At 40.2% G+C, this 27,737-nt stretch overlaps 1 protein-coding gene across 3 annotated transcripts; it reads left to right on the forward strand.

Moving 5' to 3' along the window:
- Positions 1-339: 339 nt before the first annotated feature.
- LOC146436366 (cytosolic phospholipase A2 epsilon-like) lies at positions 340-25,793 on the forward strand. 3 transcript variants are annotated; one of them, XM_085062331.1, is made up of 20 exons: positions 340-479; positions 2,287-2,359; positions 9,524-9,660; positions 9,964-10,095; positions 11,371-11,411; positions 12,308-12,350; positions 12,920-12,983; positions 14,410-14,570; positions 14,800-14,892; positions 15,543-15,580; positions 16,249-16,405; positions 16,854-16,990; positions 17,420-17,642; positions 18,806-18,920; positions 19,643-19,780; positions 20,606-20,713; positions 21,800-22,021; positions 22,475-22,641; positions 24,043-24,226; positions 25,069-25,793. In XM_085062331.1, exons 1-20 carry the CDS (start codon positions 453-455, stop codon positions 25,305-25,307), a joined length of 2,499 nt encoding a protein of 832 aa, XP_084918457.1. In that variant the 5' UTR covers positions 340-452; the 3' UTR covers positions 25,308-25,793. The 3 variants fall into 3 exon arrangements, with proteins under 3 accessions (XP_084918457.1, XP_084918458.1, XP_084918459.1); XM_085062332.1 differs by having other exon boundaries at positions 21,830-22,021; XM_085062333.1 differs by having other exon boundaries at positions 2,291-2,359.
- Positions 25,794-27,737: the final 1,944 nt, after the last annotated feature.

Below are 27,737 nucleotides of genomic sequence, written 5' to 3' on the forward strand. Positions count from 1 at the left end.
CCAGTCACCTCCCCACAAGGGACTGCAGTTTGACAGCTCACCTGTGGGCAAGAGCAGTGTGGCCTCCTCAAAAAGTGATGAGGATGCTTAAAAGCATAAAACATTTGCTCAGTGCCTATAACCATGAATGGAATATCACTGTTCAGGCTCTATTTCCCTCTGACTACAACTGCAAAGACCACCCTGCAGTGGCAGAGCCTGGGCTCTTTGATGGAGGCGTGCAGCCCACACTCAGCTCCTGGGCAGCGAGGAGGAGGAAGAGGAGGAGGAGCTGGGATTGCTCAGGTGGTGCTGGAGGGGTGAGGCTGCTCTGAGTCAGGCACTCCTCACACACACACACACCTGCCTGCCGGCTCCTGGCCGCTTAAAGCACACGGAGCTGCCTGGCTGACACTCCTGGTACACATCCACTACCACATTTCACACCTGGCTCAGACGGGGAAAAGACCACAATGGGGCTGTTCTACAGCAAGAGCCAGGTAAGATCTTCAGCTTTGAGGATTATTCCTGAGCACCAAGGCTGAGAGTAAAGCAGGGTTTCTTTCTGATTGTGTTTTTTGAATACTTACTGTTTTGGCCTTCAGGAATGCAAAGATTTTAATAATGTAAATTTACTGTTTTGAAAATTGCCAATTTAAAAAAAAGATGCCTTTTTCTTCTGCTTAACTGAGCTAGGCAAACAACACATTGAAGAAAAATAAGGAGTTATCACTAATGTCAATGAATGTGTAGAGAAAGTCAGGAAACTAATATTATGTGAGGTGTTAAAATATAGCTCTCTTAAAAATGGTGGCAGTTTTGGGGCATAAGGGAATGAATGGTAACATGCTGTTATGTACTGATCTGTGTATTTGTTGCAGTGATACTCCCTGCTCTATAGGTAGTGTGCACGAACTGTCTCTTATATGTGTTTGTTGCATCACTACTCAGTTTTGGTCTTTCCTTTTTGCTCCTCTTGGTTTTTGGTGTGGTTTCCTGTGAGGTTTATTTGGGTTAATTTGTTTGTTGGTGTTGGGACTTTTTGGTGGGATTTTGTTTTGTTTGGGGTTTTATTGGTCCTCATTTAGAGCATTAAATGTGCAGTTTTCCCTCCTTCTATTCATTTAAGAAGGACACTTTTCTAGGGAAAAAATTACCTCAACGTCAGCCCCTACATATGAAGGACCATGTTTGCCTGATCCTTGCTTAAGATGAGAGGATAACAAAATCAAACCAGTTTCCTCACAGGCTTGTTAAATGTCTTTTTGTAACCACTTTTAGGTTTACGTGGTTTCCCAAAATCACAGAATCATAAAAAGCTTGGGTTGGAAGGAATCTTAAAAATCATCTAGCTCCAACCCCATCCCCAGGGGCAGGGATACCACCCACTAGACCAAGTTGCCCAAGGCTCCATTCAACCTGGCATTGAACCCTTCCAGGGATGGGGCATCCACAACTCCTCTGGGCAACCACTGTGTTCCAGTGTCTCACCACACTCACAGTAAAGAATTTCTTTTCCTAGTATCTAATTGAAATATCTTCTTTTTTAATTTAAAACTGTTCCCTCTCATACTATCACTAGCTGTGTAAGAAGTCACTCTCCCTCTTGTATATAAGCCCCCTTTAAGTACTGGAAGGCTGCAAATATTTCCTGTGATACATTCCTGAGAGTTTTGCTTAAAGGAAGTTTGGGTGAGCTGAATTATTCAGCTAGAAATAATTACAGAGCTGTGGCTTTCACTCACTCCTTCTGAGAAGTTTTAGATAGGTCTCTGGAAGGCACTTTCCAGGCCTTCATTTTTTAAAAGCCAGCACTGCTCTAGATCAGATATAAGAATGTAATTATGAAGCTTTAAATCAACCGATGAGCAATATCATTACACCATGATATTACTACTAATTCCTGCCCTGCTAGATTGTTTGCTGTTTGTTGTGAAATATAATGGATATATATGACATGCTGTGAATTTTCACAGACCAAGATGTGTGTCAGCTGTATTAATAACACAACAAGGTTCTTTATCACACATTTCTCCGAGATTGAGTTGTAAGAGTCAGATGCCTCCAGCTGAGGGTTACCACAAGTTTCCTCAGAATGGAAAATGAAGGACATCAGAGGTTTGGTCTGTGGCCACAAATGGCTACAAACCTTCTGGGAAGAAGATGATGCACAAGGAGGAACCTCAGTTTAGAAATGTTTTTGTTGGTTGGAACTGAAACACTTAATTCAGTCCTATCTCTAACTATGCTTCTGTTGTTCTTCCTTTTTGCATGCTCATCCCATGCATTTTTTGTGCTGTTCAACAGACAGAGCCATCTCCATGCAACTTGCTCACCGTAAAAGTCATACAGATGAAAAATGCCAGGAAAGCAGACTTGTGTGAGTATCTTTGCAATATACCCCTGGAGCATCATCATGCTTGTAAAACTACTCTGAATGTAACAAGTGTCACAAACACTACAGACTATTTATAAAAGGAGGCAGATAGAAGATGTGTGATCTTGCTATGCTGAAGATGAGGTAACACAGAAGATATTATTTTCTTATCATCTTTGTCATTATAACACTGAAGTCTAGGCATCAGTTGTAGAGCAGAACATGTTTGCACAGAATGCATAAAATGTTTCACATCTGAATGTGCAAATAAATGTTCTTTTATTCACAGGAAAAACTGCAATATGAACTTTCTTTCTACGGTCCTTCTTACCACCCTGTAATGTAATGTCCACCCTGTGTAACCTGGGCCTATCAAAGAATATTTGATGTGTGCTCAGGAAAGGACATTTGACATCTCTTATGGATTATCAAATTTGATTCAGCAATAGGCATGGCTCACAGTTAGCTTTTTCTATTCTTAAATATTTTTTACAAACTGCCCAGGAATTATAGTTATGTAACTATTTATTAATGGTCCATAAATATTGGAACTGAAAAAATTAGAAAAAAACTGCATGAATGACAACCACCTCCTTCTGTCTGAGGAGACAGTTCTATATGAACAGGACCAAGCTAAAGTTGTTCACGTAAAAAGATGCAGGACAAGATATTTTTGTGTCTTGCCAATGCTATTTGCTTTGAGTTCTGTAACAGTTTGTCTAGAGACCAAAGGTATGTGAAGAAGAATTTATCTGATTTTTACTGAAAAGCAGTAAGATGCTTTGTTTTTGATGACTGTATGGGAAAGAAGAATCCATATGAACCTTCCCACTGGATTACTTCTACAGCGTGGAAAACAGATTTGAAGCTTAGTTATAGTCTGGAGGGAAATCCCTTCCTACATTTAAAAGCTATTTGAATGTACAAACGTGCACACTGAACCAAAAGAAATGTGGAAAATTACAACCCTTGGAAATCTCCCTAGATAATGATGTTCTATTAAAACATCTGCATGATAATGAGCTTATCAAACTTCCTCTCTACCTTTTTCTCATCTAGATCAATGCTTTTCATTTTCAAGTTGTTTTTGCTCTGAATGGAGTTTATTACATTTTGATGCTGTCCTCTTCAATGCTAGAAAGTTTCTAGGGCACGGGACAGGTGGTGAAATGCTCAGCCTTTTCTGATTCCCAGTCCAAGCCATATCCCACCAGCCCATAAAGCTTTGTAAAGGAGCAGTTTGAGTCACAGAGGGGATCTTGGAGGGGAAAAATTTTTGCACAAAAACCCCAGGACAAATACTTGCAAAAGGCGAATGCTTTGCTTGTTGAGAACATTCATCATGTAGGAAAAGAAGATCATGCCAGTCAGAAACCACTGTCTTGCTTATGTTTAAATGTTGACTCTAGTTTTGACTGACAGCTGCTTAATTCCAGTCACATTTGATTTTACTGAGCGTGAAATTTATCAGCTGTATTATCAGAAAGAGTGCTTTTAAACTGTTTGAGGCCATATTTTTCAGTGCAGCCAGACTTGTAGAAGTCGCAAATTTCAGTGACAGGCTCTTTTCCTATAAAATAAACTTATATTTTGAAAATTTAAATGAATTAATTTAATCTCTGCGTAACTTTGCTGACAGTGCAAAAGCTAGTGCAAATTGAATGTCCATAACTTTGTAGGACTTGCGCTGAGTAGTAGCAAAATGGGAGTCTTGAGATAGAAATATATGAACAAAATTTTGCTGGTTTGTGTAAAAAAAAAGGGGGAGTATTGTAGAGTTAATTCAGTAATTCCTTTTAGTTCCCTAGAGATTAGCTTGACACGGCCTTACGAACTCAGAAGCACATGTCTTCCATTGCCAGCAAAGTAGACTTCTGTATAGTGCCATTTTCCTAACACTGATTTTTTTCTCATTTTTTCTTTTCTCAGCCCTATTTTTATTACTTTCTTTTTCCTGCAAACTTCTATAGATAGAACAAGTTAGCAAGTGCCACCTATTTTTCATTCACCTTACTGATTTTTGAAATATGAAGTTAGCTTCTTCTATCTCTTGACAATTGTGCCTAACCTTGCACTAGGTTTCTGTGGAGTTTTCAGAACACTTTGTTTAATATTTATCTAGTGCATAAAATGTCTCCCAACTTGGTGCTTCAGGTTAACTTAATTATTGGTCTACCTGCTCCATTTTCTAGGGAATGGAGATGGGAAAGAGAATCTCAAAACCTCACTAACATCTCTTATGGAATAGATAGTAAACAACATTTAATGGGAATTCAGTGTATAAAAGAATATTTTTTAACTAAGACAATTTAAAGTGTTTCATTCTGCTTTTTAAACCCCAGATCTTTTTAATGCACCCTTCCCACTAATCCCTCAGCGTGTAATTTATAACGCTAATTTCCACTTGTATGTTAATGCATATCTGATATAATTGGTAACACATGTGAATTTAGTGCCTTGTTTGTGTTCTCCACACTCCCCTTTCTCACTGAGCACACCCACGTCCTCATCACAACCATTTGGCCTCTTGATATTCCTGGACCTGTGATTGCTTGCCAGTTCCCAGATTTGGGTGTGTCCCCTGTAAGCATCCTGAGTCCCTAATGGAGTAAGACTTGGATGTACATCAAGCCAACCCACCCTTAAAAACACAGCTTTGTCTGCTGAGAATTTTCAAATTTCAAGATCAACTGCTCACCTTGGGCAACCACCATAGCTCTAGAAAAAACAGAAGGACATGGCTTTTCACAGCATGTGGTTCAGCTTGGGAATTCCCCATAGCAGGAGATGATGAATGACAAAAGTTTATGCAGGTTTCAGGCAGAGTCTGGACAGGCTCATAGAAGAAAAAAAAAAACAACAGTTAAAGTAGTCTCAGGAAGTCTCTATATCTTAAATTGTGAGGGCTTAGAGAGCATTAAATGATGTCTTCTGTCTTATACTCTCCTTACACACCCAGCACTAAATGTGGGGTATATTGTCCTCTGGCACTGATGACATTCCTTAAGAAGACCAAAGTTCCTTTCCAAAAAAAGAGGACAAAGGGACTGAAAAATACGATACTCAGAGAAATTGTCTTTAAGCAGAATTAACAAATGGAAAAGAAAGGAAACAGAGTGTTAAGGGTTAAATAATGTGAAAGTAGACTCTTGCATGGGGATACCAAGCCGAGCAATTTTAAGCCATCATTCTCTGCTTCCTGAAAATATCCAAGACCCCTCAGTGGACCCTGAATGTGGGCCCTAGGCTAAATGGACCTTGACAAGTATAGAGTTAAAAATATTCTTCAGCATTTTCTTAATAAGAAAATGTAGTATTTTAAGCTTTTATGGATTTTAAAAAACCTATGCTTTTTAATTTTGAAAACTTGAAGTTTTGGATTTTTTAAATAAGATATAAATTTATAAGATATAAATTTAGATACTATATTTTATAAAATTATTAAGTATGTTTTACATTTTAAACAAAACTGTTTTTTGCAGGATTGCAGTAACAGTTCTGCTACATATGAGATCAATTAATGTAAATGTTCCTTGAGATCCTGGAAAGAAATATAGTCAGTGAAATACATTATTGTTTGAGGAACTGTGTTCCACTACGATACTTACTGCAGGAACATGCAGACTTCCTCTGGTGTTCTGCTCTTACACTGTTACTATTGTTTTATTGTTATTTATTACTTGCTTCACCATTTAAGCAGTTGCAATTACACACCAGCAGCCTATTGTTCTAGGTGCTGGATGAAATACGGTTATATAGTCAGAGGATGTGGACTGATAAAGGCCAAGAAGGGAAAATAGGGGAAAGAAACGGGATGGTTGTTTAGCAACGTCAGCAAAGGGGTGTTTTAAGGAGGAATTTAAATGAGACTGTTGATACTATTTTAGAGATACTTGTAGGGTGCTCCACCCAGTGTGAAGGGCAGGGTGGGAGAAAGTGTGAAAGCTTTTTCTTGAAGTTTACCTATTAGAAGATTAATATGGAATGCTCCCTTGGGACAGGAACTACGATAGAATGAAATGAACTAGGACAGAATGATCTCCTAGGACAGAATGAATTCTGATAGTCTGACTGTAAATGGCTTTCTGGAAGGCTACAGAAGTAGACCACATTCTTCTTTAAAGAGAATATAAAGTTTTGATTGTATAATTTATCTAATATTTTGCCCTCTAGAAGACAGAAATGTTGACCTGTCCACTCACCCTCAGCCAGATACCTACTCATGCAGTGGGGGAAAAAGAAGAAAAATTCTTTTGAATGGTATTGATAGCTTTTATTTTGTTACTTGGCTGGATCCATGCGCAGGGAGATCAGGTCAAGGAGAAGACCTGGGCAAATAGTGTTTTAAACCACATTCTTGGTTCAGGTCTTTTGAGCACAATAAGGAAAAACATACCATAAATGTCATGAAAAATCTACCTCGCAGAAACAGTGAAGAAGTAAAAGCAGTTCATGAGGGGAAGGATGTTTGAGGCTTCTGCCCGGGTTACAGGTGGGCTGAAGGTTGCAGCTATTTACATCAAAAGAGGAGATGGAATTAAAATTAAAATGCTTGGTTTAGCCCTGCTAAAATTTGACATCTCTATGAGGCAGGTGAGATTTCAGCTTGAGCCAGACGAGTGGGTGCCCTGCTGTTTGGGATGCAGCACGGGGCTGTGGCTATGGTGTTTTTTAGCATGGGTCATGTTGTTGTAATGCTTCCTAATGGTGAAGAACAATTAAGATCCAGTTCTGCCTGTTATTATCCTGGAAGATAATTAGACACTTAGTGTAATAACTGGACGAAGAGACCGTGCTTTCATAAATACCTGCTGCCACACCTGCTTTTGGCCGGATATTGCCCCACAGTAATACCACGGCTGCCACCCCAAGCGTGTTTGACAGCTGCTCACGTGTCTTGGGTGAGGGGAGGGACCCAACAGGTCACTGGTGTGATGCTCTGCTGTGTGTATCCTGTGAGAGGGCAGTTGCTGTGCTTAGGTGGTGGTTAGGCTTACGTGCCAGGGTGATGGAGGTTTGCTTGCACGTGGCTGGCAATGGGAGCCTTGTTATGTGCACATGGAAAGGCAATGGGATATTGCAGTGGGACTGACCAGGCTGCGCACAGCATACACTGAGTGCCATTTTCACACCTGCTTATACCTGCAGGTGGTCAGGCAGAATACCAGCCTGAGGTATCAGAGATGTGTAAAAAATATTCCTGGGTGTTGTAAATGCCTCCCTCTTAACACCTGGAAAATCCTTTATAAACAAGAGTTAATTAGGTTTCAGAGGACACCTCTGAAATGCAAAAGACATCATCAAACACGTTTTGCAGATGGGAAGAGGGAAGCATGCTTGTTTAGTGGCTGTGTCAGGAGTCTCCCACAGAAGGTCAGAGATCTAAATGAGAAGTCAGGGCTCTGCTGTCTGACAGATAGTTATTTTGTAAAGGTGTATGGTACAGTGCAGACAGTGATCACTTACAGAGAAAAAATAATTGATGGACTTTGAAAATAATATTTTGTTCTTTACAAAAGATGAAGTCAGAGCATGTGTTACTAATTGAGAAATGCCAATGAAATAAACTTTGGTTCACCCATAGACTTACCCATTTGGAGCCTTATGGTTCTCCTAGTGGGGACAAGAGCCAACAGCAGTCTGGGCTTCCCAAGAGCCAAAAAAGATTTTTACATGGACATTCCTGTATGCATACAGAAGTTTGGGAGCTATTAGAATTGTTAGAAGCTCAGCTGATTTCTATGTGTTTTGATGGTTTTTTTAGAAATCATATATCTTAATATATATGATAACTACTTCACCAGTCCAAGTTACTCTTCTTTCATTCAGAGTTACTCAGAAAAGATGACTTAAGCCTCAGAGAAGTCAAGGGGGCAAAAAAAAAAGGCTGGCTTTGTTAATTCTTGAGTTATACATGAGGAGTCAATAACAGGCCAAGTAAATTATTTTGTGATTCCCAAAGTCAAGCCTGCCAGTAAAACTAAGTGTGACAAGACTTAGGCTTATTCAGATGCTGTTCAGATGAAGGTGTGTCTGCTATGCGATGGCAGGAATGCTTGAGTACATGGCATTATAAATAGAGGAAATACAATTCTACTAATGGGATTGGCATTTATGGCAATATTCCCCATGCTGTCTTTGGCACTTGTGTAGGTTGTCATCCCCAACTAAGAGATCATGTTCTGTCTGGTGATTGTCCCTGACTTTTGAGTGTGGGTCCACAAGATTGTTAATCTCATGATTCATACTTGCCTTTTATTTCCTAATAATGATGACAACTATATTTGCAGGTAGATTATTCTGACCTGAGAATGAAAGTGTTTGTTGGTGATGCAAAGAGTGCAGGCTGCTGCTAACCAGTGTTTCCTATTAAAAGCACCGACAATGGAGTTCAGGTGGGAGAGCACACTTTAAAACTGGCCACTTCAGCTGAGAAAGGAAAATAAAAACACTAAAGTTGCCCTCTCTAGATCTGGAAACATTGGAATTAATAGGTGAACTTTATGACCTGAGCACACCTCAAATGGAAACAGCAGAGCCACGCAATTTTGTGCAAAGAAGCAACGTCAGCTTGCTCAGTGCTGGGAAGCACAGACAAGCTTCCACCTGCACCTGAAGTGTTGCAAATACCTTGGCTGCTCTGGCTGAGGCACAGAGATGCAGGTGAAAATAGTGACATTAAGCAACACCTTTTATTAATACAGCTTTATTGGCGAAAACTCTGCACCAGTACAGCTGCTTCTCAAAGCAAATGTTATCCATCAAACTGTTCAATATTTCAATGCTTTTCTTATAATCTTCTCCACAGAAGATTAAAATAAATTAATTTCATCTCCACAGGTGATTAATCTTATTTTCTTGAAATTTTTTCTCTTTATTTTTTTCCTTGAAAAACTCTGTTGTTGAGTGTTTCCTTCTTTAACTTTCCGTAAGGGAAGAAAGTAGCCTGAAATCAGGTGCCTTTGTAGAATATGTGCCTTCTGTGACAGCAGTTTGACTTCATGGGAACGTTCAATGCAACGAGCTCTTGTCTCCTACACATTGGCAGCCAGAGGTCCTAGAGAAAAGAAAGAGAGCTTAAAAATGCCCACAGGGCACAGTCCACCTTACAGGGGACTAGATTGTTTCACTGGTCCATTGCTTTCCTGCTTTCCCTGTCTTCAACAGTGAGTCAGTCTGATTGCTATGTGAGCCTGAGCCTGCCGACAGCTTCAGTGCAGCATTTCCGCACCAAGACAGTCCAGAACAGCAAGAACCCGACATGGAACGAAACCTTCCACTTCACAATCCAGAGCCAGGTTAAGGTAAGGATGCAGACACCTCCAACAGCTATTCTTACCAGATACCAAGCATACCATATAGTCCTTCTATTCTGTGAGTCTTTCTGACTGCCCTCGTGAAGTATTCACACTCTCCTACAGTACTTAATTATATTTGGATGGTTAGATAAGACTATCTGCCTGCATAGTATATAGAGTACATAGAGAGCAACTTCAATATTTCTATTTTTTCATTCTTGAACTTCTTCCCCAAGGTCATTCAGCTAAAGTGAAATATCTGTAGCCTGTTACATTTGTTAAAAATATTACATATTTGTTTTTCCCCAGAACATTCTGGAGCTAAAAGTTTGTGATGAGGACAACATAACTCAAGATGATCATCTCCTCACTGTTTTCTTTGATGTCTCCAAAATCCAGCTTGGAGAAAACATTCAGCTAAGTTTCCAGCTGAATCCACAGGTATGGATAAAATTCAAGGGCAAAGCGAAGATGGTGTGGTCGGGTGAGAATATGCTCATCTCAACTTACCTGTCATACACAAGCATTTCTCATCTTGTCCCATGCACAAGCATTTCTCACTGTCCATACCTGAGCGTGTCCATCAGTTTCAGGTGTTGATACGTACAGTTGTTTATGTAATCATAGCAAATTTCAGATGCTGCTTCTACCTAAAGAGCTGGTCAACATTACTGGATTTGATTGTCTGGTTACTGCCCTTGATGTCAAAACATCAAGAGTTTACCCTGGTAGTTTGGCAATTGTAGCCAGTTGTTCTGAGCTGTGTGCTATGCTTTGCTAATGCAAAAGTAATGATGTGCAGTCATAAACTGCAACTCCAATGTGGCTTTCAGCTTATTTGTAAAATAAACACAGAACTCACAGAGCTGAGCTATTAAAAATATTGAGTTTTTTAGCAGGTCTTGACTTCATATGCTTGGGATAACTTTAGACTAAGTTGTAAAGGCAGTATTTAGGTCTAGAAGTTCTTGAGTGATTGCTGAGTTGATTTGGTATCCGTTTTGGAAAATCTGGCTCTTCATGCCAGTGTTCTCCTCAGCACTGACACTAGGAGGGCAGGAAGATAATGGGAATTGCAGCAAAACCTTCAATGAGAAAGAAAATCTCAGGGACAGGCAATTACAAAAGACAAAGATGAGCACACAAAAATTCTTTGTGTGCAGACTCCACCAAACCAAAGTGCACCCTCCAGAACACCCTCAGCTTCACACACTTAAATGTGTCACCATGTCAGTGTGCTACCAGATCTCCCTGTACCAGTGGGTGAGGGCTGGGAGAGGGTCAGGATGATGTGTGTGCTCTGGAGAAATCCACCCTCACTTATGCTGAGGATCAGTGAGGAGAGTCAGAGTTTCTGGTAGGGGAAGGAAAAGAGGAAATGCAGGTGGCTTGTGGAACAGCGTGTGAGCAGAGAACCTATGACTGCAGAAAGGGGGAGCAGCCACTGAGAGGCCCTCTGGTATGTACTGTATGAGGCCCTGTACTTGTCCTGTAAGGTCTAAACTAGGAGTCTGCTAAATTAATGGATAAGATGCTGGAAGTATGTGACACTAGAAGTATAACAGATAGAACATGAAGGAAATTAAGTCTGTGGCATGTGCAGAAACAAAAGGTGAACAATGGTTTATACAGACCCCTGAAGAGCACAGATTACTGTAGGGTATCTATCTTCACAAGAGACCAACCTGCATTGACTGCCTTCATTTTCTTTTGCAGGGAAAAGAGGAGCTGGAGGTTGAATTCACCATGGAGAGCAGGTGTGTAAGATGAAATAGGTGGAGATGTAAGATGGAGACAAAGGTTACTGATACAAATCAGTCACACTTTCACAGCCCCCTAACACTGTCAACATCTGAATAAAACAGAAGGTAACTTTGGGCAGAGTGTTTAATGTAAAAGGGATGCATGATGGTGCACAGTATGCATGCATCTACACTGGGCATCCAGACACACAGAGAAGCAAGTACAGGTGCTGATTGGAGCACAGAGATATCCCTGATGGCAGCTGCTCACCAAGATGAAAGGCACATTCTACACAGGAGGAAGTTTTAAGTTTCCCTTCTTGTTCCTTACTATGGGATCCCAGATGTTTGCTTTGTCATAAGAATGTGGGAAAATGAGACTTGGAATTTGTTTTAGCTGTGGGAATAGATTAAATTTTGGTTTTTTACTGTGTTTCTGTGCTGACTGTAGAGTTAATGGACAGAATAAGCATGTAGATCAGTCCTAGTGCTGCCGCTGAATTTTAAGGTAAATGGTAATATTTTTTTACTTTTTTATGGCATATTGGGTGAATTCACCAGCTTTTTAGCTCTGACCCCACAAGTTTGAACTGAAAAATATAGGACAATAATGTAATTATGCTATTCATGTGGAAATTTTCCTCAGAAAATGATCCTGTCTGATACAGTGAGGAGCTCCTCTGTTTGACAGATGTCCACAAATGTTTTAAAGTTTAGACTCTAACCTATGAGAGGCAAACTGGATTGAATATGCAGGTGGAATTTCTGATACTGTTTGTCTGTGCTGCATGTCCGAAGACGAACTTTTAAATATAAAAATAATTAAAAAATGCTTAAAGAAGAGTCAAAAAAAGAGAGAATAATAAGAATGTGCTGGTTTTGAATTGATCATTTTCCATTTTGTCTTTCAGCCCAGATCCTCCTGAAAACATTATTACTAATGGAGTTCTAGTGGTAATTTTTATTTCATAATCCTTTTCCCTGCCATATAGGAATGATCATTGCGAAGCCAGTGTTAAAGGTGCCAGGTAGTTGCTCCCCATGGTGGCATGGTGGGATTGACCAAGACACAGCCTAAAGCTGGTGTTGGCATTGGGTTTCCCATGTGGTCCCAGCTAGGGGCTCACAGTGGGAGAGGTTAAAGCAGTGAAGACTGTGAGCTGCTGCCAGCGCTGGCCTCTGCCTGAACTGAGCTGGGCTCAGGGGTATGACAGCCCTCCCTCTGTCCTGGGAGGTCTGGGCACCCTGTTTGGAGAGCCTTCTCCTGTGGCTGATCCTCCCCCAGGCCCTTGCAGTGCCGCTCCTGCAGGCAAAGCGAGTAGATCCCTTCTCTTTCCTCATCTCTATGCCTTCTGTAATTTCCCATGTAGAAGTCCAATCCTATCTCCCTAGACCTGGTAGGGGAGTTACAGGTGGCACCACCTCTCCCCTGAGGTGCATGCCCCAAGACCCAGAGGGCTGGATGAGGCAGAGCTTTGCTGACAGTGAACCCCTTTGTCTCTTGCCCTGCTTGTCTCTTACAGTCCCGTGAGGTTTCCTGCTTGGACGTGCAGGTGAACGATGGGAGGCTGAGGAAGGACACTATGGGTGAGCCTTTTGCTGACTTGTGGAGCAAATCAGATTGCCACTTAAAGCCAGAAGCACTCCGTGTTTTACACTTGAACATCCTAGTTTAAAATTATTTAGGATGGAAGACAAAATCTCACTGATGCCAGTGGCCTGTGGAGGGGGATGTAGTTGGTCAAAAATATACAGATGATTACTGAATGTGGTGAGATGAGCATGTGTTCTAATTTCCCCACAAAATATTTTCCTCTGCAGTAACATCTTGCTGGATACTTACAATTTTCCAAAGCATTTGTGCAAGGAATTTAGTTTTTTTGAGTCCTAAACTAAAGCTAATGCCTCTTGTTTCTGGATTCTGGGACAAAGAAAATGGGCAGAATGAGAATTGGGCCTCTTTTGCCATTTCACTTAATAAAATTTCTTTAGGTGTAACAATAAAAAACATGCCAGTAGGTGAAACACAAGACACACAGTATATTAACAAAGACATTTGCTGCACACTTTAAGCAGTGTATCACTGCCATGTCAAGCCCATACCTGTTGAACTGTGTGCCTCCTACGCAATTTTTGAAGTATCTTGTTCTGATATCAGATGATGACCCAAATCCAGCACATTGCTTAAGCACCTGGATGATCCAGCTGAGCTCAGCTGTCACAGAGGAAAGGTTTGCTAGATGTGACTGAAAATGCTTAAGTGAGGTAATTCTTTTGAAGGTTGACTACTTTGGAGTGTGTAGCTTTACAGAATATATTTCACCTTGAACATTGTGGGTCGATATCTTTCTATATAAAGACCATTTTAAATTACTTGAACAGACATATCTGATACTTCTTATATGAAAGAAAAAAAATCACCAGACATATTTTTAAGTGCTAGAAATATTTCAAAAGAAATATTACAGGCTGAAGGAAAGAGAAACATGATAGAGGGACTGAGATTTAACTGATTCAAAAAAAACTGATACTGTGCAGTTACTGTAGTGTAATGTAATGTAACTGATACAAAAAAAATAGGTTTCTTCCAAAAGACTGAAATTTTCAAAGTATCTCAGCAATAAGACTGTGTAATACTAAAACATTATTCTGGTGTAATAATAAGGTATTTTGCACATTTCAGACTTTTGGAAGAGAGTGTTCCCCAAACTATTATTGGCTGTGAGTCATTACCTAATTGAACAGAGCAGTATATATCATATATATATTAGTCATTACCTAATTGAACAGAGCAGTATATATCATATATATAAGTTCAGTGGTACTATAGCAACAATCACTATATGGCATGTTCTGTGCACCATCTCTAAAACTGAAACTGTCAGATAAGTCAGCCTATAAATTTGGTATCAAAATGGCATTGTTACTTTAGAAAAACGTATATTACGTTACTGTGCAAACAAATGATCCACCTTTTTTTGAAGAACTTAAGTTTGAAACGCCTTTTCTTCAGAGAGGAAGTTTGCATTAACTGTGGACGGGTCGTACGAAGGAACCCAGACGCACACGCTGAGCTCCTGCCTGTGCCCGACGTCCCCAGCCAGGTTCCACTACATCAAGTACAACCAGTCAGTGCTCACTGTGGCTCTGCCGCGGCGCAGGCGGCTCAGCAGGGTATGTCAGCACCACTAGCATGTAGCTCTGCGGTGTGCATTTCATTGGGGACCTCCAAGACCTGAGTGTGTGTGCAGATCTGTGTGTGCTGGGAATTGGCAAGTGCGTGTATGTGAGACAGGAGAGACTGCTTTTACTTCATTTCTCTCTCTCTCTCTCTCTTTTTTTTTTTTTTTTTTTTGTTAAGAATAGGTAACTTGTTTATTTTTTGTTTTACCCTTTTTTCCAGTCTATGTCAAGTCAAAATGAAAGGGATATGAACGAATCTGTGACTCTACCTCTGAACTCGCTTCCTATACAAGAGAAAATAGCAATAGGAGAGGTGAGAACAAGTTTTGCTTAACAGAAAACAGCTCTACCCACATTCAGTTTGGTGGATGACTAATCTTAGAGCTCAATGATTCAGTTCCTGTCAGACACGAAGTGTGCTATGGTGTAAGATGTGAATGACAGTCACTTGGCAACAATGCAATAGTTACTTTTTTCTTTTGTTCTGCACGTGGTTCCAGGCATGCCCTGTGCAACCCTGTTCTGAGTTTAAAATAACTTCCTCAGGACACGTCTAATATGTATGTTCATCAACACAGTATGCAAGTTAATAGTAATGGATATGACAATTAAGACTTATATTTGCAAAAGGAATGCCTGAAGCAGAAGATGAAAGAAAGATCATTCATATGTGTATGGTTCAGTTGCCTAACTTTAAACAACCTTCCCAAACAATGAATGTTAAACTATGAGAAGCTGAGGGGCCTAAGCCCACCTAGCTTGGATGAATGGCTTACTTTATTCAACCCAGACTGTGCTGGAAGTTGTTAACATCTCTCACAGCCCAGACCGTTGCTGGCCAGATTCTCTAGCTGCGTTGCTGAATTCAAAGATAGTGAAACTCAGACCCTAGATGGAGTGGGGGAGGAAGGTGCAGGAGTAACAACCTGAGCATGCTTACACTGTTTGTATTGCGATTTTCAGGACAGGACAATTGACTTGTACACAAAGGCAAATGAATGGTAAGTGAGTCTCCAGCAAGACCTGATCCTGTAGCTGGGAGGCATCTGCCTACACAAAGCTCATTTGAAATCAGCAGGGGTCGATGCAGGCTCAGTTGGGAGCAGATGTGTGAGTTCATCATTGGGTTGTAGGCTTTTATTTACAAGGTTCTCCTTTTTAACTGATGGCAAATTAAATCATGGTTCCCCTGTTCTCCAAATTTCCAAGCTGCTAGTGCATCTCAGCAATAGGTCTTGATTTGTGTGCACTGTTATGCTCGCAGATGGAAAGAGCAGCTCCACAAAGAAATCACATTTCTGAATTATATAAACAAAGTAACTTCAAGGCATGGTAGCTGTTTTTCTAATCTCACAGCTGCACTGTTGACAGTGGTTGTTTAGTTACAGGATGCATGGCAGCACTACTGAAACTTGAAAAATTAATTATATGAGCAAATAAAACCAGAAGTCTGTTGTAGATACCGTAACAGGACAGTGTGTCATGATCTACTCTGCCTTCCCAATCGCATTCTCATTTTCAGCTACAGCAATTAGCGCAGGACTGTCTGTGGTGCTGTTTTTTCTCATTACATTATACTGTCCACAAACTGGTCTGTAAACACACACAAGCACAGCTGGAGTTGTCCGCAGTAGCTAATAATATAAAAATATCTGTGCCCTGGTCTCAGGACTCAGGGTCTGTGTTTCAGGCCAAGAAACCTTGATGCCCGCCTGGGGTTTGACCTGTGCACAGATGAACAGAATTTCCTGCAAAACCGAAAGAAGGTGGTTGCTGCTGCACTAAAGGATGTTCTTCATCTGGAGGAAGATCTGCAGGAGCATGAGGTAACCAGTTAAGGGCACTGTTGGGATATTTTTCTCTCTCCCTCAAGCCTGGAGATGGGGGATGACTTTTTTACTTCCATCGGGATAAGGAGTGAGGACCTTTAACATCAGCTCCTCCTCCAGGGCACTTTGCCACCAGGGTGATCTCACCTGGAGAGTTCAACTCTCTGTTTAGATAAGCAAAATCTCTGTTTCCGCTTAGCTTACAAGTGAATAGTTTCAAACCAATGGTTCAGCCTGTGTTTCTTAAAAATCCTTCCTGAAGTGCCAAGACCTAGTACATTCCACAGGAAAGTATAGCACAGAGCAATGTTACTTTATGTCTTAATTTATGTGTTTTATTTTACTAGTGTCTGGATGCTGCCTTTGCATTTCTATAATCTTTTGACATTATTTGGGCCTTAATGCCAGTCTTTCACCTATGTTTTCTGCTCTTGTTTTTGAACAGGTGCCTATAGTGGCTGTGACCACAGCAGGATGTGGCATAAGAGCACTCACTGCCATGTATGGCAGCATTTTGGGTCTCCAAAAGTTGCGTGTTCTGGATTGTGTTTCATACATTAGCGGTTCGTCCGGCACAACATGGTGAGGAACCATTTTGATACTGTTGTTTGGATCCTGTGTTAGGAAAAACATGTCTTGATTTCAAGAAGTGTAAAGGTGATCAACTGAGTTACTGCTTCCATCTTTGGGCTATGAATGCCAAGGTCACCTATGAAAGGACTGTTGTGCATCATAACCTACCCCTAACCAAAAGAGGAGACTTTATTGAAAGTGGAAAAAATCCTTAATTCTATGCAAAATGATCCTTTATGGTTATTTACTGTTGGACTGAAACAGCATATACATGACCAATTTTTGACTGGTTGCTTTTAGACTTGCATTTCCGCTCAAAGAGAAGATTAACTAAAAGATACAATGATAAATGCTCAAAACTCTGCAAAGTGCATTCCCTGAGTTTCACAAGCATCTTGTTAGTTTCTCCCTGCATTCCATCATGTTTTCTCTCTGCAGGACAATGACAAAGCTGTATGAAGATGCTGATTGGTCACGTAAGGATCTTGGGGAAGTTATTATTGAAGCACGGAAGCAAGCAGCCAAGTGCAAGATGGGGGCTTTTTGCTTGAAAAGTCTGAGGAATTATTACAGAGAGCTGAGCCAAAGGACCCAAGCAGGACATAAAACATCTTTTATTGATCTGTGGGGGCTCATGATTGAAGCCATGTTAAATGATGGGGTAACGTCTGTACATCTTTCTTATAATGTTGTTCACTTAATATTTATGACCATTGCAAGAAACTAGAGCCCTAGGAAGAGACACCTTGTCAATAACACTGTACTTGGTGTGTAGGCAGAGCACCATTTATTTACATTAATAACTTTGAGACACAGCCTGTGTCTACACTGGAACCTGAAGTGTAATTGAATGTAGCAGAAATGCTCAGATTAGCTCTAAAGTAAGCAAAATGCTGATTAACACTATAGTTGTGCAAGAAATTTTTAAGGTTCTTAAATGTTTTTTATAGCTCTATGCTTTTATCTCTCCACTGCTGCAATATTTTCATAAGCTGCACTCATAACTTGAATATTCTGCAGATGTACCCCTTATGTCCAGCAATTTGTGACTTAGTGATAGGAAATTCTACAGATCCTGAGCTGCTGAGTCATCTTAGCTACAGTGGGTGCCTTTCAGCTACTTTGAATTTGATCTCTCAGGATCTTCACTTTCTAATTTTATTATAATGACACGAGCAAAAACTTTCCACACTTTTTCCAGACTGATGATGGCTAGAGAAAAAGCTATTTTATTTCAAAATTCTGTAAACATGGTTTACATTTTGTCTAGACAAAACAGATAAAATTAAATACTCTCATTTCATAAAATATTTCACATTGTGTTTCCAGCCTCAGTGCTACATAGCAAAATTTGCAAGAATTTGGCTGAAGTATACTCAAAATCTCTATTTAATGTATAAGTTGTTAGTATGGAAGAGCTCAATGATTTTTCCTCTGTGGATGTTAACCTTCAATATGGTGTTTAAAAAAAGAAATCTTGATTAGAAGGGTCATTAACACGCCGCATTGAAGAACTCTTATGATTAACAGATGAAGTACATGATAACAGCTGAATTACCCAGATCTGCCCTATATTTTAACTTACATTTAACCATAGAAATCTAGGACAGAATGTGAAGTAAATCGTTGCTGTCATTGTATACTGAAAGCAGAACATGGCTGGTTATCTTAAGAGAAATTGTTCCTGCTTTCTTGTCCTCTGTCATCAAGTGCATGGAAGTAAATTTAGGAGCAAATTCAGGAAAATGACATCTTATACTATATAAACTGATGTCTTTAAGGAACTGATTATCAGCTAACTCTTTGGGTTTTTTCCAAATACAGAAGAGCCACCACAGACTTTCTGATCAACGTCAGGCAGTGAACCAAGGTCAGAACCCACTGCCCATCTACCTTGCCCTTAATGTCAAGGACAAAGTTGCCACCAAAGATTTCAGAGGTAATGTTTCAGTTCTGAAAAAGTGCTATACATTCACCCAGAGAGATACACTGTGGGGATCATGCAAAAAATGACGAATTATTTTGAATTCTCATTCTAAGCCCAGAGAAATAGTGTTCAGAAATTTAAAGAGTATATGGGCAGCCACATGATAGATGTCTACAGTTCAGTATTTTGTAAGATCTCTTGGCATATGATTGTGTATTTTCAGATGTTAACTTCAGACTAATGACACAACATAATTCTGTGATACAGTCTCAGAAATTATATGAGTTCTTAAAGAAAGTGATTCACAAGAGCTTTAAGTTTTCTTAATGTACGTTCTTGTCCATAACAGGGGAGTTGGAATTATGTAATCTTTAGAGTCCCTTCCAATCCAAGCCATTCTATTATTCTATTATTCTATTTTTCATAGCTGGCTAAAGATAATAAAAGTAATAGAAGTCAATGTGTGTTCTAGTCCACCTTCCAGGAGAAAACTTTGTACTCACTAGATAAAACAAAAGAAGAAGGTAAATTTTCCACTAGCCCTGACATTGATCTTTCAAAAATCTGTGGACAGTGTGACAGCTGGTTCAGCAGTGGCTGTTGGCAGGGTTTGCTCAGGATATGTGCTGAACCAGATTTCCTGTGAGAGCCAATGCCTGAAAGGCTTATTCCAAGTCTGGCAACTGGACTATTTTCTGTGGTGGAGCTAACCCTGTGGGTGCTTGTGTTGGCAGAGTGGGTGGAGTTCACACCATATGAGGTGGGCTTCCTGAAGTATGGTGCCTTCATTCGTGCTGAGGATTTTGGCAGCGAGTTCTTCATGGGTCGCCTGATGAAGAAGCTCCCTGAGTCCCGAATCTGCTTCATGCAAGGTAACTCACCAACCTGAGGGAGTGACAAGATTTCAAGAGAAACATCCATGATTCAGGAATTTGTCCCCAGAAACCTGTGAAGCATGAAGCAGCAGTGGTACTGGGTCAGTCAGCTGACAGCCTCCCCAGGGAAGTTGTCACAACACAAAGCCTGCCTGAGTTCAAAAAGAGTTTGGATAATGCTGTCAGGCACGGGGTGTGATTCTTGGGGTGTCCTGTGCAGGGCCAGGAGTTGGGCTTGATGATCCCTCTACATTCCTTCCAACTCAGGATATTCTGATTCTGTTTCCTGAGACTTATTCAGCTGCCCTTGCCAGCAAAGGTGGTTATATCATTTCGTCTAAAATAAAAATAAACTAAAATGACAAAGAAGCTGTCATGTACCTTTGGGAGTGCTTTTGAGGCATCATCATTTCCTGTAGCCTTCAAAAATTTTCAAATTGGAAATCGGTGGCACACTGCAGAAGCCAAATAAAAAGTTGATAAGAAATTGAGAAAGAGGAGAATCACAGAAGGAGCTGGCTGAAAATACTTCTTTATCAAAAGAAGAAGGGAATGAAAATTGGAACATGACAACTGAAAATAAAATAAAAAAGAATGTTCCAGCTAACCAGATAAAACATGGTGAGAGGGAAAAGACTTTGAATTTTTTTCTGAAATAAGTTTACCTTTGGAGACCACCACTGAAATAGATGTCTGAACTTATGCAAAAATTGAATAGAAATATGGAAAAGTTAGAAAAGAGCTGGGGAAGGTGCAGAAGGCAGTTTTAAAAGCACCTGTGTTTACATCTGCATTGATTATTACACCTCTGCCACTTTTTAGGAATGTGGAGCAGTATCTTCTCCAAAAATCTCTTGGATGCCTGGCATGCAGCTGACAATTCAGAGGACTTCTGGCACAGATGGACCCAAGACAAAGTGACTGAAATAGGTAAATCAAAATACCTTCCTCCAGACCCCTCTGATAGGGTAACTGCACTCACATTTACCATTTTTGAGCTTTTCTGCCATCCCATTGCTCTCAGTCTCTGGCTATGGGACATACCAGAAAAATGAAGTTATTTGAATTTACTGAGTAGCCAGTGCTCTGCTTAAATAGTGAGATTGTGATAAGAAGGAAAGGCACAATCAGACAAGCCTTGAGGTAAAGGAGATAGGGATGGACATATAAGGTGGTCCCTAAAGTGTTTCATTTAAAAGGCTTGGAAACAAAAGCTTCTGTCAAAGCCTTGTGTCATCTACTTGTTAGCCAGAAAGAAGCTTGATTGTTTCTGTTTCAATATCTACTTGCCCTGCTCAGCACATCCCTTCCTCAAAATCTGACTACACGGAAGGCTTAGTAGAGGTCAAACAAAGTCAATGCAGTGGAGCTCTTAAACCAGGTGAGAGAAGCAGCTCTGTACTGAAAGTCCATTCCTTGAAAACACTCATGAGCATCCTCATTATAAAATTTAAGCAAAGTCAGGGAACACTTGGGCCACATTTCTGTAGACTATATTTTCACGAAAAACCCCCCAAAGTCTTATGTTTGAGTTTATATAAATAATTTGCAAGTTTTGTTGAATTCAGGTGTCCACATCTGAACCAAATAGAACAAACTGGCTTTTTAAAAGTAAAAACATTTTAGTTTAAAAGTAAAATGCTAAAAGTTTTCTATGCTTTTCAAAATAAGCTTTAAATCTAATATTTAACCTACATGGAATCTAAAAGCAGTAATCCCTTAAAATGTACTAATAAAATGATTTCCCCTGTTTGTTGTTTGCTTGGAAAAGTGAATTGTTTCAGTGTGTACCAAATACTGTTTCATGAGATAAAATGTTTTTTTTAGTCACATGTAACCAACCAGAGTTTAGGAACACAAGTAAGTTTATACTTTTGTCAAGAAAATTACTGGAACTCATAGCAAATAATGGGCAAAATAATGCAATGCTGAGCTGTGAACATCTGATAACAGGAAACTCACTGACCCTTTCACCTCTTTGTGTCTTGCCTCCTCCTAATTACGGTTATAATTGAGTTTCATGCCATTTCTGCTGTGTATCTCTAGAGGAACAACCAGACCTGCCTGAGAAGCCGTATGAGATGGCTACGTGTGTTTTCACTCCGACAAGCGGCCTCTCCACGACGCTCCGGGATATCCTGACGGATCGCCCTGCCGTCTCCAAGTACCACAACTTCCTAAGGGGCTTCCAGATGCACAACGAGTACATCCAACATGAACATTTCACAAAATGGAAAGGTGTGGACAGCTCTCCTGCCTACATGTTTCATTGTGGAGCAGGGGTTGGGAATTAGGGATGTTTGCATGTCTTGAAGAGAACTGAATGGGTTTTGTGGTTACCTGTTAGTACTCACTGAGAGGAGGAAGAATGAAGGAGCTCCTCACACCTTTCAGTAACACAAATGTTCAATTATTTTGTCATTGCATACTCAAAGTCCTCACAGGAATAAAAATTGCTAGGGTGGGGCTCTGCATGCAGGCAACATCTGTGTAGGTTTTGGTGCAGTTCGTGGGTTTAGAAACACCAACAAAATGTGAGTGGAGAGGCTGAAGGAGCTTTAGGATTGCTGCACACTACCCTAAAGCAAGGGAAGATGCTGGATGGGAGGGAAGCTCACCTTCCTTTTGCTTTCTAATTTGACAGATGTCTTTCTGCAGTTTGCTAATAGCTCTGAATCTTCCATTCTTTAGACACTTTGCTAGACACCTCCCCTAATGATCTGAGAGGCAACTCGGAGCACCTGGAGTTGGTGGATGCAGCTTTCTTCTTCGAAACCAGTTACCCACCCCTTATGAGACCAGAGAGGAAAGTGGATGTCATCATACACTTAAATTACACAGGTGGATCACAGACCTTGGTGAGAAGTCTTAAAACTGGTTTTCTATCATAACAGCTTTTGCTTTGCTTTCCGCAACTTTCAAACAGGTGTCCGTGAAACACAGAACTTAGTGGAATGTAGTAACATGCTGTTTTCAAACCTCAGAAGAATGGAAATTTCTAGAGGGGAAAATATGTCTATTTCTTTCAAACTACTTTTGAAATATCCCGAAGTTCTTCACCAGTGAAATACAGACAGGCAAAGTAAAGTTAAGAAAGCCTAGCTGCAATGTCTGTTATAGTCTTATACATAATATTTAATGGCACAAATATAGCTGGGAAACTTTTGTGATTCAAGTGCTGAATTTAATCTGCATTTTGCTTATAAATGTAAGATTTTTATTTTTAATTTTAATGTTGATTTTCTAGCTGTCCAAGAACAGCCTACTGAGTAATGAATTTCTTCATCTTTATTTTTATCTTTTTTAATAAATACATTTTTTCTCCTTAAATAGAGAACTTGAAGTGAGGTATCAAATGCATTTACTATGTTTGCAGAAATCTGATATGGTTAAAATGGTTATATAGATTTTGGAAAGCAGTATTTACCATATAAATGGATAGTTTTAGACTTCAAAATAGAGACATGTAATTGTAAACCTGTCACTGAGGGACACCCCCAAAAACCCAAAGTTCAGTGGTTAATGTTCTGTCCTTTTTTCAAGTGGCAGACACTTCAATGGTGCAATTACACATGAAAAATGCTTGTCTTTGTACTGCAGTGGAAATGATAATATCTTCAACTGTATTTATTTTTTGTATTCTAACATCTTTTGGAAATACTTAATTCAAAATGAGGTGGTACTTTTTATTAGATAATTTAACAAAGTTGGTCATCACAAATGAACTTTCTGATGAATGTTTTTAGTGCTATATTTTGAGGTCTAAAATATGTTATTAGAAAATCTCATGTTATTTCTGAAACTCAAAGTTATGGAAATGGGTAGGTTGGTCTCAAAACCCTGCTAAAGTTTATTGAGGTCAACTCACAAGTTATCCTGCTATATAAACAGCTAATAGGACTGCAAATTTAGTTTTGTTTAGATCCATTTTTCTGACTTGGTTTTCCTTTAATTAATGGTCTATAACATGCTTTGAATTTGTCTGTCCTGTTCCTACATCATATTCCCCTTTTAGAGACATGCCTTACTACAGATTTAAACTCTCTTTATCTTCTTGATATTAGGTGTTTTCCTGTAAGATTATGTCCAAATGCCTCCTCAGGCAACAGAAAAGCAGTCCTTGGGGCTGCAAGTGCCCACATTATTTCTGGCTGTCCAGTGCCCTCAATCTGTTTTGTGCAACTTGGCATGAGCTACTGGGCTTGGGTAGTAGTCTGATCTTGGGTATGTTTTCTTTTTCTTATGATGCTGTTGACCAGCCCCTGGAGCAGGCTTGCAAATACTTTGCCGAGCAGGAAATTCCGTTTCCCTGCATTGGGCTGATGGATGATGAGAAGAACCTGAAAGAGTGTTACATGTTTGATGGTGCCAACACCCCAGGAGCTCCTGTGCTGCTTTATTTTCCACTAGTGAATGACACTTTTCAAAGATACGTAGCACCTGGTGAGTTAACAGCACCCAGCTAACTTTATTAACTCAATGAATTTTGTCAGTCCCTGGGTGTTTTTTCCTCAACCCAACACAACTCTTTGTTTGCTTGTTCCTACTAGTGAATAGATTGCAAAATGGAATGATTCAAACTGTTTGCAAAATCTGGTGAAATCCTGTGTGTAATTGTAGTTTGGGTCTTGGTGCAATTAAGGGAAAGAAGAAATGTGTTCATCAATTAGAGGAATGGAAACTAATCTCTTTGTGTAATTTACAAAAGTTTGCTTTAGTGTTAGAGAACAAAGCATATTTTTCAAATTATGCATGGTTTTATGACAGCCATATCTAGGTGAGAATCACAGTATAGAATGGTTCTGTAGAGGGCCACTGTGCTTTTTATTTAGGCCATTTAATATGTCGATTGAATATGCTGGCATATCAAAGCAATAGTACATAAAGTGTCCCTCTGGACTGGAACTTGAGATGGAGACATTGCTTTTAAGATGATTTCCGAGGCTAGTAATGTTCTACTTCCTCCTGTCCTATAGATCTCTATTTCTTTTAGTTTTATTGTACTGAAGAACCTGCCTGGTAAACTTTGAGCACTAGTGACCACACAAAATGATGTGCCATGAGCTGGCCAGTAGATGGTGCTGATTGCAATGGAAATGACATTTAATGACACTTGTTTTATTCCATTGGCTTATTCAGAAGTAGATTTTTCAGAAATCACAGCGCTGCACTTACCTTCATAGTAATTGCATCTGTGATCTCTACAAGTTATTCTTGACCTATTCTCTTCAAGTATGGTATTTCTGTGGGACTATACAAACACATTCCTTGTTTTCCCTTAACAGGCATGGCACGCAGTGCTGCTGAAATGGAACAGGGCCAGGTTGATATCTCCAGTTTCTCCTCTCCATACTCAACCAGGGAGGTCTCACTGAAAGCAGAAGATTTCAACAAGCTTCTGAAGCTGACTAATTACAACATAATGAACAACGAGAACATGATTCTTCAGGCATTGCGCATGGCTGTGGCACGGAAGAAACAAGCCCTGAGCCAGCCAGTATCACAGGCACAGCCCTCTGCTTGAACAGCATTTTCCTCTCCCTTACTAAGTATTTATCAAGACAGCACATATGAAATAAATACTTCACCATTCTTGGCAGGGGCCATGTCTACATAACCTTCTCAATCTGATCCAGGGTTGTGGTATCAAACTCTGCAGTTTCTGTTGTTAACACCATCTCATTGTGATGTTCAAAAGATGAAGATTCAGCTGTGTACGATAGGGAAATAGCATTAGCTCTCCTTGTCTGCAATCTCTTATGGTCTTGGTGGCTAGTTGCTAGTATTTTTTCATATGCAAAATATTTTGGCATTTCATTGGGACAATTGGTAGCAAATCCATAAAGCCCTTTTCAGACACAGAAGGTGGTGACCATGCAGTATCAATTTAAAACATTTTACTTAGTTTTAATAACCTGAATTAAAGGGACTTCTACCTTTAAAGAGTTTTGTTTCCCAGGTACTTCCATTTGGTCATGAATTGTCGTGAAATAAATATTTTATGAAGATACTTGATTTTTCAAATTTGTATTATATGGATTGGTGGCCATTTAGGTCTTTGATGACATCTATTCTTATAAATTAAATCAAACTTACAAATTTGTTTTGAAGGACTATTGGCATTTCCTCTCACAACTGTGTCCTTTCTCAGATCACACACGTGTTCTGCAGTTACCTCCCCGAAATGCAATTTTACTTCAGCATCATCTGGAGCTTGTTCAGTATAGTGTATTGAACTATTATCAAAACAGAGAGCATGTGAAGGGGATTGCAGGCTGTATGGTAATTTAACACTGGAGACATGCAGTAAGATACCAATTTTCTGTTCACTGCATCACAGTGCATCACACACTCAAACACCCTTATGGCCAAAAAAGGTCCAGCGGAGAGAGATCGACCTTCTGGTTCTAGTGTGAATTTTCTCTCAGAGGTGAATGACTGGAGAAAGAGAGGTGTTCTTTTCTAGATCTGGAGCTGGTTAAGAAGTTGGCTTTTTTGCTCTCTTTTTTGTAATAGTCTCCCTATTATCAAAGAAAGGCAAATGGGAGTTTGTCAAAGGACATCCAAGATGAGACTTACATGAGTCCCTTATCTTCTCGTAGAGTCTGGCCTAAATAAAGTAGGCAAGAGCTGTAGAAGAGTTTCTTCTTTACACAATTTTTCCAACAAGGTATAAAGACAATTTCAATCTTGTCTTCTAAAATGTAGTTCACTAGTTTTATCTGAGCAGCCACTCATGAGCTCAAACTAAGGTATCTGAACTGTCAGAATGGGCATCATGACTGACTCCTAAATGCCTGCTAGGGAGGGTATCATCATATTTTCCAAAGTCTTCCTGTTACTGCAAAGATCAGGGCATTCCATACACTTTGCAAAATCTGCAGGCTCCCTGGGGAACTCCGACGCACTTTCACTTCTCAGCTGTTGTTCCCTGTTGGGGATATTTTTTCAGAATTAGATGCTCTGTTTGACTTTGCAAATGAACTTTTTGATAGTAACGGTGAGCTCCTGCTCCTTCCTGGGTTTACCAGCCTCAGACTGGTTGGAAAACATGCATTCCTGAGACAATCAAAAGAGTTCTCTGCAGATCTCTTGTGCAGCCTACTCCACCTTTTGTATTTCCCATATCAGAATTTGTGATGCACCCTAAAATCTCAGATAACCTGAACCTAACCAGAAATAATAGCTTCTCAGCCACCAGCATGGTGTTTCATATGTTCACACCGGATGTTGTGTCCCAAGTGCCTGTTCTGACTATTACTAGATTCTCTTCAAGCAGAAGCACCTGACAGCCAATGTCTGGGATGGTCTCTCTCCAGCTCTATGCCCTGCAGCACCAACTGTGGAGGAAATTCCTGCAGAGTGAACTTTTGGGTAGGAGAGGTGACAGAGGCCTAGAGATTGGCCCTCCATTTACCTTCCTTGTATTAAGTTGAGGTGGTGAGCACATTTTTTGTAGGTTAAACACCTCTTTTTGTATGCTTTTGTTATTAATATTGTTGCTGTTACTGTGTGTTTCTTATTCCATTGCTTTTTGCTTTCAGTAAATTATTTCAACCCATAAATCTCTCCTTTTTCCCCTCCCTTACCAGACGAGGTGGGGGAAGTGGGGTGGCATATATGGAGTTTAATTTCTGGCTGGTGTTACACCACCACAGGGTGGTCCAGTCATTCCCTGCCTCGAGTGAACACTCCTGTGTTAGGTCTGCATGGCCAGCTTTTGGCAGCAGCAGCCTGCAAGGGTGGCCTGTGTGAGAAGATACCAGAAGCTTCCTCCATCTCCAACAGAGTCAATGCCAGCTGGCTCCAAGGCTGACCCACCTCTGGGCAAGGCTGAGCCCAGCAGTGACAGTTGTAGTGCCTCTGGGATAATGTATTTAAAAATGGGGAAAAAACCTGTGCAACATCAGCTGCAGTGGGAGAGATGAGTGAGAACATGTGAGAAACAGGCCTG

Source organism: Lichenostomus cassidix, chromosome 5 (assembly GCF_008360975.1).
Source record: "Lichenostomus cassidix isolate B80296 chromosome 5, HeHo_3.0, whole genome shotgun sequence".
NCBI classification, from domain to species: Eukaryota; Metazoa; Chordata; class Aves; order Passeriformes; family Meliphagidae; genus Lichenostomus; species Lichenostomus cassidix.